The sequence below is a fragment of the Rhea americana genome, unplaced genomic scaffold (genome assembly GCF_003343005.1).
Source record: "Rhea americana isolate MKP2758 unplaced genomic scaffold, rheAme1 scaffold_45, whole genome shotgun sequence".
Taxonomy (NCBI): Eukaryota; Metazoa; Chordata; class Aves; order Rheiformes; family Rheidae; genus Rhea; species Rhea americana.
The window spans coordinates 4,810,702-4,826,034 of record NW_028186590.1 but is presented as its reverse complement, the minus strand read 5'-3'; the positions used below and the strand labels follow the sequence as shown (position 1 = coordinate 4,826,034).

General features: G+C 35.5%; 1 protein-coding gene across 1 annotated transcript in view; it reads right to left on the bottom strand.

Moving 5' to 3' along the window:
• The window catches only part of MEI4 (meiotic double-stranded break formation protein 4), a 60,784-nt gene that overhangs the window by 21,992 nt on the left and 23,459 nt on the right, over positions 1–15,333 (bottom strand). The window contains exon 3 of the mRNA XM_085316090.1: positions 9,713–9,844. Within this exon, the coding sequence (XP_085172216.1) occupies positions 9,713–9,844 (132 nt within the window). The remainder of the gene's footprint in view (positions 1–9,712; positions 9,845–15,333) is intronic.

Sequence of the window (15,333 nt, the reverse complement as noted above, 5' to 3'; positions counted from 1 at the left end):
AATCTTACACATTGTTTTAAACCCACTCCAGCCATCCTTACCAACTAACAATCTAAACTAGACCATGTGGACTCCTGAAGAGAACAGAACTCAGCCCAAGCTTCGAGTCCACACAGACACAAAAAAGAGAAGACAAAGCAGAATGAAAGTTTTCAAAGAAGAACAYGTAAAGAACAGAGGCGGCTGCTCTACACCTGATGGCATTACTGGAGCATTACTGGAGAAGACATGCCACTGTGCATATGCACATATAACCTCTCATACTGAGATGCATAATGAGCTTTTCAAAAGCACTTTAACATTTAAAACAGCACTGAACAAACATCAGCTAATCCTCCTGCTAGCATGATTTAAGTAGTAATGGCTATGCATAAGTTCTATAGGTATTCCAAGGTATTTTAGGCAAAAAAAATTAACAATAAATGAGGTCCTATATTCTAAGTCATTATGTGCAAGTCTGTCCCACATTTTTAGAGGCAAGTGAGTGAAAAGATACAAAATTCAAAGATATTATTGTGTCCTGTAATTGGAGAGAACATTATGAAAGAAAGATGAAGATACAATTTCACAGGTAAATCAGCATCTTTCAACAGTTTTCCATTCATATTGTACTGCATTTATCTAGGCTGTTATTTATAGAYAGCTTAACTATCAACTATAATTACTATCCCAAACAGAATACCAGCAACTTCTAATTAGGCCATGGAATCGCAGGGCTACAACTCTTACCTCTTCTGTTATATGTAGACATGAAACACAAAAGCAGCAAATAAATTGTGAGGCCACTGACACCCCAAYTATGCACTTACACTGTAACTAGCAAAGTATTTAGTGAAACTATGTTAAAAATGAATTGTAATGAAGAATTTAAAATGTTCTCCAAAAGAAAAAAAACAATCAGAAAGAAAATCAACATCAGTTAAAAAAATATGCTGCCCTGCCCATAAATTGAACTTTTAAGAGCGCAGATGGTCTATCTGCTAATTCACATAGATAACTGAAACATCCAAAATCATGACAGAAGCAGTGCTTTATTTTCTATAACATCATTCCCTTTTGCAAAACACTGCGGTAATCAGGAATGCCTTGTCAAGAAAGCTGGTTAAAATGAGCGTTCTAACTACCTATTTGGAAGCACAGATTAAGTAATAATCAAATGGTCTTCTGGATTAGTGGGTATACAATATATGCCACAATGCTTCTCCTTTCAAGCACGCAGATGGATTATTGAGCTCTAGAGCAAGCAATAGCAAAAGGACAGAATTAGCAATCAGAATAAGGAAGTAAATGCCAACAGCAGCATTAATCTAGGCAAACATTCATTTAATATATTTTACTGTAGCAGGAATTCCAATAGTTCATTTTAATTTATAATTATGCTTTTTGGGGGGCTTTCTGAACAGACTTTTTTTAAAGTCTATATTTTGTTCATGATTTGAAACAACAAGATTTTGAGGAACATTACCTGTTTACTTGCTGAAATATGTATGGTAAATCCTGACTTTTGTAATTATGACATTTCTCCTTTTCTAGTACTTATGTTTCCACGAATGAGATGATTCATCAGTGCTAAATTCTTAAGACTAATTCTCTAGTCAACAATAATAAAGAGTTCTCCTCATATAATCGATACCTGCTTTGTTTACTCTCCAACACACCTGAGTTTTTTGATTACCTGTCATCGTCAATTTTGCCAAGCTCCTAARTATAGTCAAAGCCCTGCTACTTTTTAGCTCTGTAAGAATATTTTTGAATTCCTTTCTCCTTAATACTATCATTTTATGATAGTATGAGAAGGAACAGAGAAACTGCACGAACCATTTRTCATTCTCCTATTCTGTCTGACATGCTGCGCTATTTTGTACGCATCTTAAAATCTATCTAACCTATAACAGGGGATGACATCTGCAGCAAAAGCAGGTGTACACTTCAAAGGTGTACGATACTCCTCTGATCTATACTGAGTCTTGACTGAATCTTTCCTCCTGGTCTATTATGGGAGAGATTTCTTTCACAAGCCCCCATCTTCAACTTAGGTACATGTCTATGAGACAATGCAGATCCATTGATTATTATTCTATACAACCATTAATTCCTTACTTAGCAATAGCACCATCAATCACATGGAATAAAAAGTAATCCTGTATTTACCCACAGCACTATTTTGAGATATCTTTTCCAGCTCTATTACTGTTGTATATAGTAAAGCCCTAAGATGGTTCATAATTTCAAGTGCGTTAAAAGTCTGAACAGGGACATGTTAGAAAAAATGTCTTTCTAGCCACAGGAATAATTCAGCCCTTCATTTGCCTCTGTACAGAACAGTTGGCATGCAGTTTGACATTTCAGTGACATGACTGTTACGCAGTGCTGAATGGCAACAAAAAATCTATAAAAATACTCAAAATTCTAMTGTATCCATGCTCCTTATTGTTCTTTTCCTTCCAAAACGTATTTCCTGCATCAACTGTCAGCTTAACAGACCTTCCTACTCAGTGGCATATGGATCAGAAAGATCACTGCTGAATGTGAAGCTCCAAYACACATACTCTGCACTCTAGTTTATCATCAATCTTTTTTAACAAAGGCTGCACTTAAAGGCTTTGAACAACTGAAAAATAAGAAATTATATAAGTTAACTGAAGTACATCTTTCCACCATCCTCATAAAGCTCAGACAGACATCTGATAAGGGTAGTTACATAAATTTGTCAAGTGATCAGATACAAGTATGCCTTCCATACTTATCTGTTACAACAGTTCTGCAGAATCAGGCTTTTTTTTGGCTTGGTCTTTAGAGAGGCATGATGAGATTCATTTCGCTTAACTTTAGATGCCTCCAATATGAATGTCTACAATTGAGCTATTCAACTTATGTTTCTTTCCTTATAGCCAGCAGAGAGAAACAGGCATCTCCAGGGGCAATTATTCTATCATATCATAATGTGGACATGCAAAATAGGTCAAGTTGAGCTGCTCCCAAGAAATATCTATTTCCCTTCCTTGGCTACAGAAACTAAAGCAAGCAAATCAGATGGAAACATTATGAAAATCTGAAGTTAGGGAGACAAATAGCATCATATATCTCTCAACCCTCTAAAGACCTCTACTGGCTGACGCGAGTCAAAGCTGTTCTGTCAGAATAAGCCTAATTCTTGAGAATTTATATAACATTCAGAAATGCCTTGAACAATTATATGTCTTAATTTTAAGAAGTTTTCTAGTTAACTGTATTAGCTGCTTGGTTAACTTCTATGAGAATGACAGTATTCCCCACTACCTRTGTCTAAAGTAAATATGATGAATCCCACTCTAAGACCTATGTCAGTATCTAACCACTCCATTAATTTTAGGAGAAAAGTTAGTCCAAATGCCTTTGAGGATCTGGACTTAAGGCTTACATACAGTGTCAAGAAAAAACATGTATCTTTCTGTTTCACATTTAAAAAATGTACTCAAGGTACAGTTTTTGTGATGGAAATATTTTTAGGATTTGAGAATGGAAAAATACTGTCCAGAAAGTAATGCAATGTAGGAATCTAATGCCATATAAGCTATATATCAGCAAATTTTGAATAACAAGGCTTTCCAAAAACTCATTGTATGCATTCCTTCTATTTTCATATCTATTTTCTGGTTTCATCAGAAATAGGATTAACCATAAATTAATTTTTCAGAGTTCTTGGAATTATCACCTAGAAGGTCAGAAATAGCCAGTGAACTAGTAGGTGCTTTTCATTTCTGGTCCTCTGCCTTTGAAACAGTTATCGTAAAGGAAGATTTGCTATCACAATGAGAAGCTCAACATTTGAAAAATAATCCACCTTCTATAGTATCATTCTGAAATCTTAGTATCTTAAAATTGTATCTTCTCAGTAGAAGGAATCCTATTGGGTATCAAGAGATTTCTATTCCAGAGGAAGATAAGGTGTAGTTATTGTATTTTTATATATCACATTTATGCAGCATGAAAGGCTTCTATTATGGATAAAAATACAAAGTACATATGCTACACCAATAAAAATTAAAGGACACAACCAAGTTTACATTAATATTCTATTGCCTAGAAATGAATGTCATGGAGTCAGCAAAGTACTGAAGTATAGGCTTTACTTTCAGCAAAGGATGAAGTATTTTAAGAAGCTTAAGTAAAATTAATACCTATTTTAAGGTTTACTATCATAAAAGTGAGCTTAATAGGGTGAAAAAATCAGGAAAATTACTGTTTTATATGCACCTTAGTTCCTTTTATTTATTGTATTAACATGTGAGAATATTAGCTACAAATATTAAACAAAACTTTTTCATGTTGGTTTGTCACATTATAAGATTAATGGATTTAACCAGTTAGGGAACAAGATAAAAATAATAGTCATTTCTGTACTTTTCTGGTTTAGTTCATTACAGACATTCTCCTACAGTGAACCTTTATTTCAACTTCTAACTCTAGGGCCACATACAGCTTTTTAAAGTTGTGGGCCATAGACAGTTAGGATTGTTCCACGGGGACACAGGTAAACTCCTATTAAAATAATTCAGAATTTTAAAGTCWAGTATGTTCAATGTTTCTGAAAGTACATATCCACAAACATACATTAGCTGAGCTGAGTACATTTTTTATTGCAGAAATGATTAAACAGAAAGCTGCACATTCTGGGATGTAAACATTTTATATAATAATTGTGGCTCTCCTCAAGTCTTATCAAGGAAATTTTTTTTAAAAAAACTGAAGTATCTAGCAAATTAATTTGGAAAAGTCAAAAGGATTTTTTTCAACCCAAACCAATGTTAAAAAACATCTTCAAACTAAAAAAATACATAATTTTTCAAACAAAACTGCTGGGATCAAAACCTATTTTTTAAGTTTCTGTGGTTCACTAAATGTTCAAAAATTAAGTGCAGGCTAATATGAATACATTCTCCTCCTGACTTCTCGATTTTTCTTATCTGCCAACAAAGATACAGAAGCAAGAAGRCAGAAACAAAAGAAAACCCAAAACAAAACAAAAGAAAAAGCAGATATTTGCACACCTCTAATCATAACTAGGATTCAAAGTCCATAATGTAATTGACTCAGAGGGTAGCCGTGAAATGCCTTGGCAATTAATAGCAGTCTTGCTTGAGTAACAAACAGGATTAGGACACTTGCCAACTAATGAAATTTGATTGTATTAAGTATTACCCTTTGGCAAATTGTTATTTAAATATTTATGAGTAATTTTTTCTAAAGCTGTCACTTTATATATTTCAAACTGATACCTTATTTTTACTTTAGATTATAAAATAAGAAAAATATTTTAATCCTTTTCAGAATCATGCCACCCAAAGGCAACGTTACACAAAGTTAGAAACATTCAGAAGCAGGCCCATAAACCAGGTTGCCAGGAATACTAGAGTTTAGTGACTTCTTTTGATAAGTAAAAAAAAAGTATTCTTTATTTCCAATTTTAATTGTTACATACAGAAAATATAAGTGTAAATGAACATAAAACATATAGTGGAACTATGCCAATTGTACATATCTAAAGCTATCATGGGGATTAAACTGTAGTCTGAAAAACAGCACAGAAATAAATCTACGCAATAATGCATAGATTTTAGGAACATTAACTTCTTAGCAAGCTAAGCAAACTAGAATTTTAGTTACCTGCCCAATATATGAACTGCAGCATTTCAAGATCTTGTCCTCTGATGTGCATACCTACAGATACACATATACAGTACTGGAAACTCTAGAACATCGGCAGCTGCAAATTCAGCCACCCTGTGCCCCCTGCTGCTCACTGAAAAGGTTAAAAAAAAAGCACTAGAAAAATAAGGCCTTCAACTCCACTAGCTCAAAGCCTCCTTCATCAAGCACAATGAACAGCAACGATCGAGATGGAGATGGAGCACGACCTCAACGACTAAAGCTTTTTGAAGCATCTGGTTCCACAGGTCATATAACTTTATTTTTTTCCAGTATTTTTCCTTGTAGATGAAAGCAACAAATCACAACATCTCTTGAAGATGGCAAGCACATGCAGTATCAAAAGCATGCATATGTAGTATCCACTAGATCTGTGGCATTAAAAATACCATTCCTAGCAGCTGAGCATCAGCTCTAGCAGCCAGATACGGTCAGGAGTCTTTTATTTGATTGAAGATGGTTGGCATACGGCACRCTTTGAAAAGAGGAAGAGACATCAGTGGTCAAGCAGGCTTCAGTAGGCAGCAGGGCAGACATTTCAGCCAACTGGTAGTACAGGGCGGTGGGTTATCCATTTAGTCTTTGAGATAAAGGGGCCTCATGTTTAGAGCAGCCAGCTCTTGAATGAACAGACATACAAAAAAAATGTGACCTGCATTGTTTTTTCCATAGATACAATGTATATGTTTACAGGGACATGGGTAAAACTCTGTGATTAATAGAAACTGACATTATGTTGGGGTGAACATTTCATAACGTACAAGACACTTTGTCACTGTAAAAACAGCCATCGGAGAGTCTACCCAAGTGCCTGAAGCTCACTTATTTTTCTAATGGTCACTTAAATGCAGAAAAGTGATAAAAAGATYATATCACAAGGGACTCAGAACGAAGCTCTATAAGCTTTGGAAAGATTATACAAAAGTCCTATTTCAGATGARTTTTTTTTGGTTGGTTGATCGAAGTGCATTTCTCTTCTAAGAACCACTGCCAGCACTAGGTCAGGAAAATATAAATTAAATAGTGTATCAGAAGGTAATATGCCTTTATTACCACCAAATGACCCTGTTTAAAATGAAAGAGGAAAGTAACATGTTTCAACAGCAGAAGATTGATCACTTAGGGAAAGGAAACAAAAGCAGAACAAGGATCTCTCCTAATATTAACACAGCTCTAAGAATTCTTGAATCTGAGAGAAATAAGTTATTTCTCTGGGTGAACAAAAAGGGCTACTGATAAAATTGGGAGAGGGAACCTTATAAAGTGTCTTCCTATTTTCTCTCTGCATAATAGTAAACATAAACACATGCTCACTTGTAAAGGTAGGACACATTTTGAGGAGAATTTTGTCAGTAGAAAATCTAAAAATTGTTACAGTGTACTGACAAAACTAAGATTTGCAGCAAGCACAAATATGAAAGTAATTGAAATCAGACAGATGGAGGCCTATGGACAGCAAAGTCTTAAAGCTGAAAGAAAGAGTCCAGAGGATTAAGTGCCTGGATCAAACTGTCCTGAATTTCAGTTCACATATATTAAGTAAGAAGAAATGGAATGAATGTACAAGATCAAAAACATATTTATTTTTCCTTTTGAATAAAGGAGTACAAACGCCTGTCACTTCAGGAATTCTCTCGAGCTCTTAAATTGGGTCAGCTCTCAACATGAACAACTACTGCACGAAGACTCCCCTCCTGGAGGAGGAAGATGGTAAGAAGGTTGGCCGACGGATTTATAGAGGGGAAAAAAGAACCAATTAGGGAGGAAGGAAAAATACCACAGCATCTTTTGAAATAGTTTTCTCCTACACTCTTCTTAYAGAAGCAGCTCCTGTTCTGAGCACAGGGTTCTTTTGCATATACTATGCTAGACTCTTCTGTTCTTAGCTTAGTACCAGCGATACCTCATCAAAATCTTTCATGCTTAGGAAATGGTAAACAGGGCTCCCCAAAACAACGTCTGGGCTTTACTTCTGTTTTCTCCAAAGTGAAATCTGGATAGCTCGTCCCTTTCCATGACAAAGTTGCCTCTTTCTCTCTCAATAGGCACCTTCACTGCAGTGCTGGATACAACTTTCTTCAGACATTTCAGGAAGAAGGCTTTGGTTTTGACACTAAAAATTTGGGAAGAGAGATAGCCTTCCCACAGGTAAAAGAGGAAAGCTCCTCTACATGTCAATAAAGGGGGCATCAAACCATCCTATGACACAGAGATTTAAATAATTTATCATACCAGCCGTTGTATAAGAATTGTTTAAGGAATAAATTACCAACTTCTCTACATTTTTATATGAATGAACTTTCATTATTTTCCCATAARTTTACAAATTACAGTGCCAGTAATAAAAACATTTGCCACTAGAAAGAGCCAAACCCCTCTCATGGACTAAAAGAGACTCTTTGATAGTTAAAATCACAGAATATTAATTTACTTCCATTTTCCCAATGGCAAGTTAGGTAGTTTTACAATCGATCCTATTTTAATCTTAAAATAAAATACATGATTCTTCGCAATATAAAGCAAAGCCAAAGAGGAGCCAAACCTAACAAATTATTGGAAATAAATTTTATGAACCAAACAGGAAAGTAATACATAAAAATAATTTCAGTATGCAAGAAAAGTGCCTATAATCCAGTGCAAGCCACTGTGGAGCACAGCAGAAACTGACTGAAACAACTTTATTTGGCGAGTTCTGTGTTGGCACTGGTAAAAACTGTGCACTGAAAGGAGGGATTAATTATTCTGTTAAACAGGTGAGATTTAATTACATTAAAAATGTGTAGCTTCTTTAAATAAAGATACAAAAACATTTTTTAATTATATATTTCCCTATCTTTACAATTGTTTAAAGTATGCGTGCTTTTGGCTACTACCAATAACTCTGATATGCTACTAGTGACTTAAGTAAGACACATTGTTGAACTTCTTCAAAAATGGTCTTTCTGAAGCCTTTTCAGAACATAAATTTATCATACTATATATGCAGGTTGGAAATTACACGTTCACTTGTGAGTAGTTAGAACTAATTCTCATATCCTATGCTAGAGAAAACCAAGTTAACTCTGTTTGAGCAACACCTAAAACAGTTATTAAACTGACCAGAGTATTTGCTGATACATTTAAGATGAGTATTCTCTATACATGTCAATAGTTTGCTTTTCCATCAAATACGCTACTGGTGTTGTGTGCTTTCTTTTCACTGATTCTTCCAGAGTATTATACAATCAAGTCATAATCTCAAGTGAGACTGTACAGTTTGCATTAAATATATGCCCACACATAGAGGCTCATTAAAAATCTAGGAATACCCAACTGATTTCATACATCTGTTCTACAGATGTTAAAGGAACATCTACTTCCTCTGTCTTGTTTTTAAATCAATAGTTTACTGGAAAAGTTATGCTTGTTCCACCTATTGCATAGTTTCAAAATACAAATTTAACATAAGAAGTCAATTTTACCAGAAAATATGATCTCCATTCTACTCTGCTCTTAAAATGTAATTAGGTTATTTTAATGCATGGGAGAAGAAGAGCAGATAGGCAAGGATAACATTTATAGCATACAAATTAGCATTATAATGTAAAATGTGAAATATAATTCTGAAAGAAAATAATGTAAGCTCATTTCCAGGTCTACATGAGCTAGAGAGAACCATAATGTTTTGTTCATCCAACCAGATACCTAAACTACAAGCCTTCATAACCCACATGTTATAGGTAGCAATAATTATTTTAACTATCTGCTTCAAGTACTTTCAAAATTTCACAGCTTAATCTCAAAACCTACATACACTATTTATTATACAGAGTGATAAATTTTGTCTATAAGGATTTCTTCTTTTACTTTGTATCTCTTTTTTGAATCTGCTAGGTAAAGTTAAGGGCAAACATTCATCGGGCTCTTAAACCTGCGTATTCTACAGAATGATCCACTCATTACATTTTATGAGACAAACAGATGTAGATAAAATATTCCCCAATATTACTCTTGGGTCTTTCTCCAAAAGAAAACAAAATAGTACCTGGTGAGCTTGCCACAGCTGCTCAGCAAACTGATGCACTTCTGAGAGTAGGAGAGATATTAAAGAATTTCTTAGTATGTTGTTCCTTCCTAGCAAAACAAGCATGTGGGATACAGCATACAGTGCCTGAAACTGAACAATAAATAAGTAACAGTAAATTTCATCTTTCAAAATCTGTCACAGTCTTTTACCCCAAAGGGTCTGCTTAAACCAAAATAGGATTTACAAACCAATTTTTTTAAAGGAAAAGAGTCAACAAATTCAAAATTTTATACAGTTTAAAACTAAATTAAATATTTAAATATAATACAAATATATTCATTTGTATATGCACACACACACATATATACACATACTCACACATATATATACTTATATATGTGTGTGTGTGTGTGTGCGCGCACATGCCTATATGCATATGTATGTATTTGAAGTTCACAACCATTAACTAGAAACCTTTTTCAAAGGTTAGTACTACAGGAAACTGTCATGTGAAAAAACTCCTCCAGGAGTGCAAATTCCCCAGGAGATATCTTTTCAGCATTAGCTGTCATCAAGCCCATTCTGCTGCCACAGAAAGTGGGTGACTACTCTGCATAAAGAGTAACTCTGTCTCAGACAGACAAATGAACAATCAAATTTTTTAAAATTCAAACACATAAGTAAGAGCTAAACTGGAGTTTATAGTCAACGATGTCATAAGGAATAAACTTGATTAAATGTTAACTGACAGAGGATGCACTGAATTTTCAAACAGACCACTTTCATATTGTCATTTAATGAGCTGCAAACAAGGCATTACTCTCAAATCATAGGAGTGATTTGAATATAAATGAGAATTATATTTGTAATTTTTTTGCCATACAATCTTTCCTATTAAAAAGATAAAAACTATTTTCTTACTGCTCAGAAGTAGAAATGTATAGTCATTATGTCATGAAATATACTGCTCTACAAAGTAAACAAGTCATTATTTCTTAAACACTACCATAAAAATTTCTCATTTCTATATATAAATGTATCCAAGTCCCTTCCAAGAAAAAAAGAGTACCTTAAAAATAATGACTATAAAACTTTTATACCCCTATAGCATTAATATTCAGTATCTCTTGCACATTTTCTGTTCGTACTGACAAAATACTATTGCTGAATATTTTTGATTGACAGGATACTCCATCCCTCATTCATAGGTCTAAGAATTAAAATATCTGAACAACTCAAAAGAGACCATCACATCTTTGTTCATCTAGCTGTACATGACTATACATCATATTTCAATTTAACTACCTCTTGTTCCCAGCCTATGCTGTCTGGCTATAAGGTGTATACTTGCATCCTAAACTTACCTACCATTTAGCGATTTCATATAGGACAAATCCTCCTGGAAGCCATTTTCAAACACATGAAGGACAAAAGACGTGACTGGGAGTAGTCAGCATGGATTTACAAAGGGGAAATTATGCTTAACCAACCTGACAGCATTCTGTGATGAGATGAATGTAGTTTGGTGGATGAGCAGAGAGCAGTGGATGCCGATTATCTTGACTTTTGCAAGACTTTCAACACTGTCCCCATAGCATCCTCACAGACAAACTGATGAAATATGGCGCTAGATAAATAGATGACGAGGTGGACTGAAATGATTGAACTGCAGGGCTCAAAGAGCTGTGATAAGCAACACAAAATCCAGCTGGAGGCGACTCACTAGTGTCATACCCCACGGACAGTAGGTTTAATATCTTCATTAATGGCCTAGATGATGGGACATAGTGTACCCTCAGCAATTTTGTAGATGATACAAAACTGGGAGGAATGGCTGAAATACCAGATGGGTATGCTCACACTCTTAGGGGCCTTGAGAAGCTAGAGAAATGACCCAATGGGAATCTTGTGAAGTTCAACAAAGGGAAGAGACAAGTCCTGCTCCTGGAGAGGAGTAACTCCATACAATAGTACACACTGGGGGCCAACTGGCTGGAAGGCAGTTTGGCAGAAAATGACCTGGGTTTCCTGCTGGGCAAAAAGCTGAGGCATGAGGGCATGAATGTGCTTTCATATCAAAGAAGGCCAACAGCATCTTGGGCTGCATGAGGCAGAGGGAGGTGATCTCTCCCATCTACTGAGCCCTGGTGAGACCCCTCTGGAGTGCTGGATCTAGTTCTGGGCTCTCCAATACAAGAAACACAAGACACACTGGATCGAGACCAACAAACAGACAAGACAATGATGAAGGGATCATAGCATCTCTTATAGAAGGAGAGGCTGAGACAGCTGGAAATGTTCAGCCTGGAGAAGAGAAGGCTCAGGAGCATCTTATCAATGTTTGCAAATACCTCCTGAGAGAATGTAAACTAGATGAGCCAGACTATCCCAGTGGTGCCCAGTGAAACGAGAAGAAGAGAAAAGGGGCACAAATGAAATTACAAGAAATTGTTTAAACATAAGAAAAAAATCTGCTTTACTGTAAGGGAGACTGAACACTAAAACAGGTTGCCCAGAAAGGCTGTAAAGTCTCCATCCTTGGAGATATTCAGAACTGACTGGACACAGCCCTCAGCAACCTGCTCTAATTGACTCTGCTTTGAGGAAGGTTGTTTGGACTAGAAAATGTTTAGACGTCCCTTCCAACCTCAGCCATTCTGATTATATGTTTATATTTTTGTCATTTTTCAAGATATTACATGCAAGTCAACTGGTACTAGCTTGCATTACACCACTGCTACAACTAAAGATCAAAAACAACACAAGCAGACTTCACATATTAAAAGGTAGTGCCTATATACCGGAAAATACTAGTGTAAGGTTCGTGAGTACCAAAACATAGTTAATGATATCTTCGGTTTTACTTAAAAAAAAGCTTGCAGAGGCACAAAAACCACCATATTTTCAAAGTGATTAAATGATAGAAAGGATATATTCAAGTGTCTGGTTATCTACTTTCTAAAGGTTTCACAGAATCACAGAATGGTTGAGGTTGGAAGGGACCTCTGGAGATCATCTAGTTCAATCCCCCCTGCTCAAGCAGGGTCACCTAGAGCACACTGCACAAGATTGCATCTGGGCAGGTTTCTCCAGAGAAGGAGACTCCACAACCTCTCTGGGTAACCTGTTCCAGTGCTCTGTCACTCTCACAGGGAAGAAGTTTTTCCTCATGTTCAGACATGAGGAAACACTTCCTGTGTTTCAGTTTGTGCCTGTTGCTTCTTGTCCTGTTACTTTTCATCACCGTAAAGAATCTGGCCCCATTCTCTTGATATCCTCCCTTAAGATATTTGTAGACATTGATAAGATCCCCTCTCAGTCCACTTGTTAGAAAGAATACACACTTTTTATCAATTTTCAGGTTATAAAAGGATTGACTGTCATTTAACAGCTAAGTCCACTAGAAGTTATATCATACTTTTAGTATCACTTGCTTTGCTGGACATTTATCAGGCTGTTTGAGTCCTAAACACTGTACCTGATTTATTTAAGCTTATGGAATCAGAGAAATATCCACAACACCAGTTTTGTATCTCCAGGCACACTCATACTGCAGACGTTTGCCTGCACTCCAGCTGGTCAGGGAGTTGAGGCTCTGTATTCCACCACGTAACTTGTACTGGTTTCCCCCAGTTCTCCAGTTGCTCAAGTCCCTTTTCTCCCATGGGGCAACATCATTAATGACCTTGTAATTTACATTTATTCTATTTGAGTGCCCATGCTATTTGAATGTATTAAGATTTCAGAACTATATCCTGAAAGTTACTTAGTTTTCAATTCAAACAGAACAAAAGCATACTATCAAAGGAAAATGATAATAAATAGTCTCTCAAATTTGTTTTTTCCATGACTAAGGAGCATATGATCACAATCTGTTAAAGCAATGCATGATCTTCCTCCTCTCATCTGTCTCTTGCCTTTGCTGTAAAAACAGCTCATAAGATAGCTTCCCATTTATGGTTACTGCTTATCTGTCTGATCAGATGATCAAATTGTCTCTGCCAGTTGAGGCAATGCCTATTTACCAGCCTGTCACAGCAGATGAGTTTGATCAGCTCAGCTTTCCTGTGCACACTATGTGACAATCTCCTATTCCCAGTCATAACAAACATATTTTAATTAATCTTTGCTGTTAATGACCTCATCTTAGTATGTAATCCCAAAACAAATATAAAAAGAAAACTATAGACAAGTCTTATGCTCAGCACTAGATCTGTAGCCTGACAGAGCATCTCAGTGAACTCCCAATATTAAAGAGAATTCCTAAATTGTACACATAGAGTTTTGAAAACTTGTTAGAGTAAAATCCTCCATAAACATAAACATGAAAGACTGTACAAAGATTAAATGTGAATGAAGGTAAGACAGAAATTGTTTCTGAACAATTAAAGTGGTAGAAAAGGATAACATAATGAATGCATCTATATATTTTTTGAGGATATGTAAGTTCAAAATTAGACAATACAKTGGAAGTATACACACTCTAAAAAAGCAAGGGCTCCTCTTCATAATCCAAATATTTAAGATCTCCACAGTATCAACTAAACCCTATGACAGAAATAATGTTTACAATACCTAGATAGTTCTGCCTTCTTGCTTGCATATTCCGTAAGATTATGGAATATGCTCCAAATAGTGATTGGACCCTGATCCTGAAACTCAGAGGTTTAATAAATGCTAAAAAATATCAAATTTCCTATTTTAGTCCACAACTCATTTTCACTTTAGTACTTTTTAAAATTAATTAAGGATGGATACATATTTTACAGATCTACAATTTTAGACTTAACGTTGAGAATATCTGCTAATTTTCCTTTGGTGACCAGAGAACTAGACAAAATTCAGAGCAGTGTTACTTTTCAATATCCGAGAGAACAAGAGACCCTGGAATTCCTGTTTGCTGAATTACAGCACTCGCTGTGAGATGCGCGAGATATAAGCTATTCCTGCCCAAATATATGCTGTCTGAAGTCAGAACACTGAACTCTGCTTAGTGTGAATACTTGAACCTAAGTGAATCAATACTCCTGCAAACGCTCTAGTCACGTGCCTACTGGCTATTCCAGGCTTTTGATCCCTCCTTCCTTCTCCTTATGCTTTTCTTCTGCCCCAAAGAATGTATTTACAAAGTTTCAGTTTCACTTCAATATGAAAACTATAAATATATATACAGAATCTTCTGCATGTTTCACAGTGTCTATTTGTTTTATTAGCTACTGCTGCACCATTGCTTTCTCAGTCTTTTGTAGAAACCTCATGTTTGAGAACAAGAAAATTGGTTTGGATGTCCCTGAGATCCACTATGCTGTGCATCTTGCAGAATATAAGGCAGCCTACCAATTGTAATCCTTTCTTCCTAGCAGTTACAATAAAAATGGCTTGAATACAGAACAGTAAAATATTTTTCCTAAATAATATATGACATTCCTAAACTAATCATAAATAAAGTAAGCATTAGCTATAACTCAAATTTAAATGCACACATTTAGGTAGTTTGTCTATTGAAACTGATGTATTTTAATATACGATTTCCTGATTTTCCTGTTTAGTGTAAGTTACCTATTATATTCTGCAAGTCTCAACTCTTCTATAACTCTTCCATAAACAATACCTACAGCTATCACTAGTACAAAAAAAAA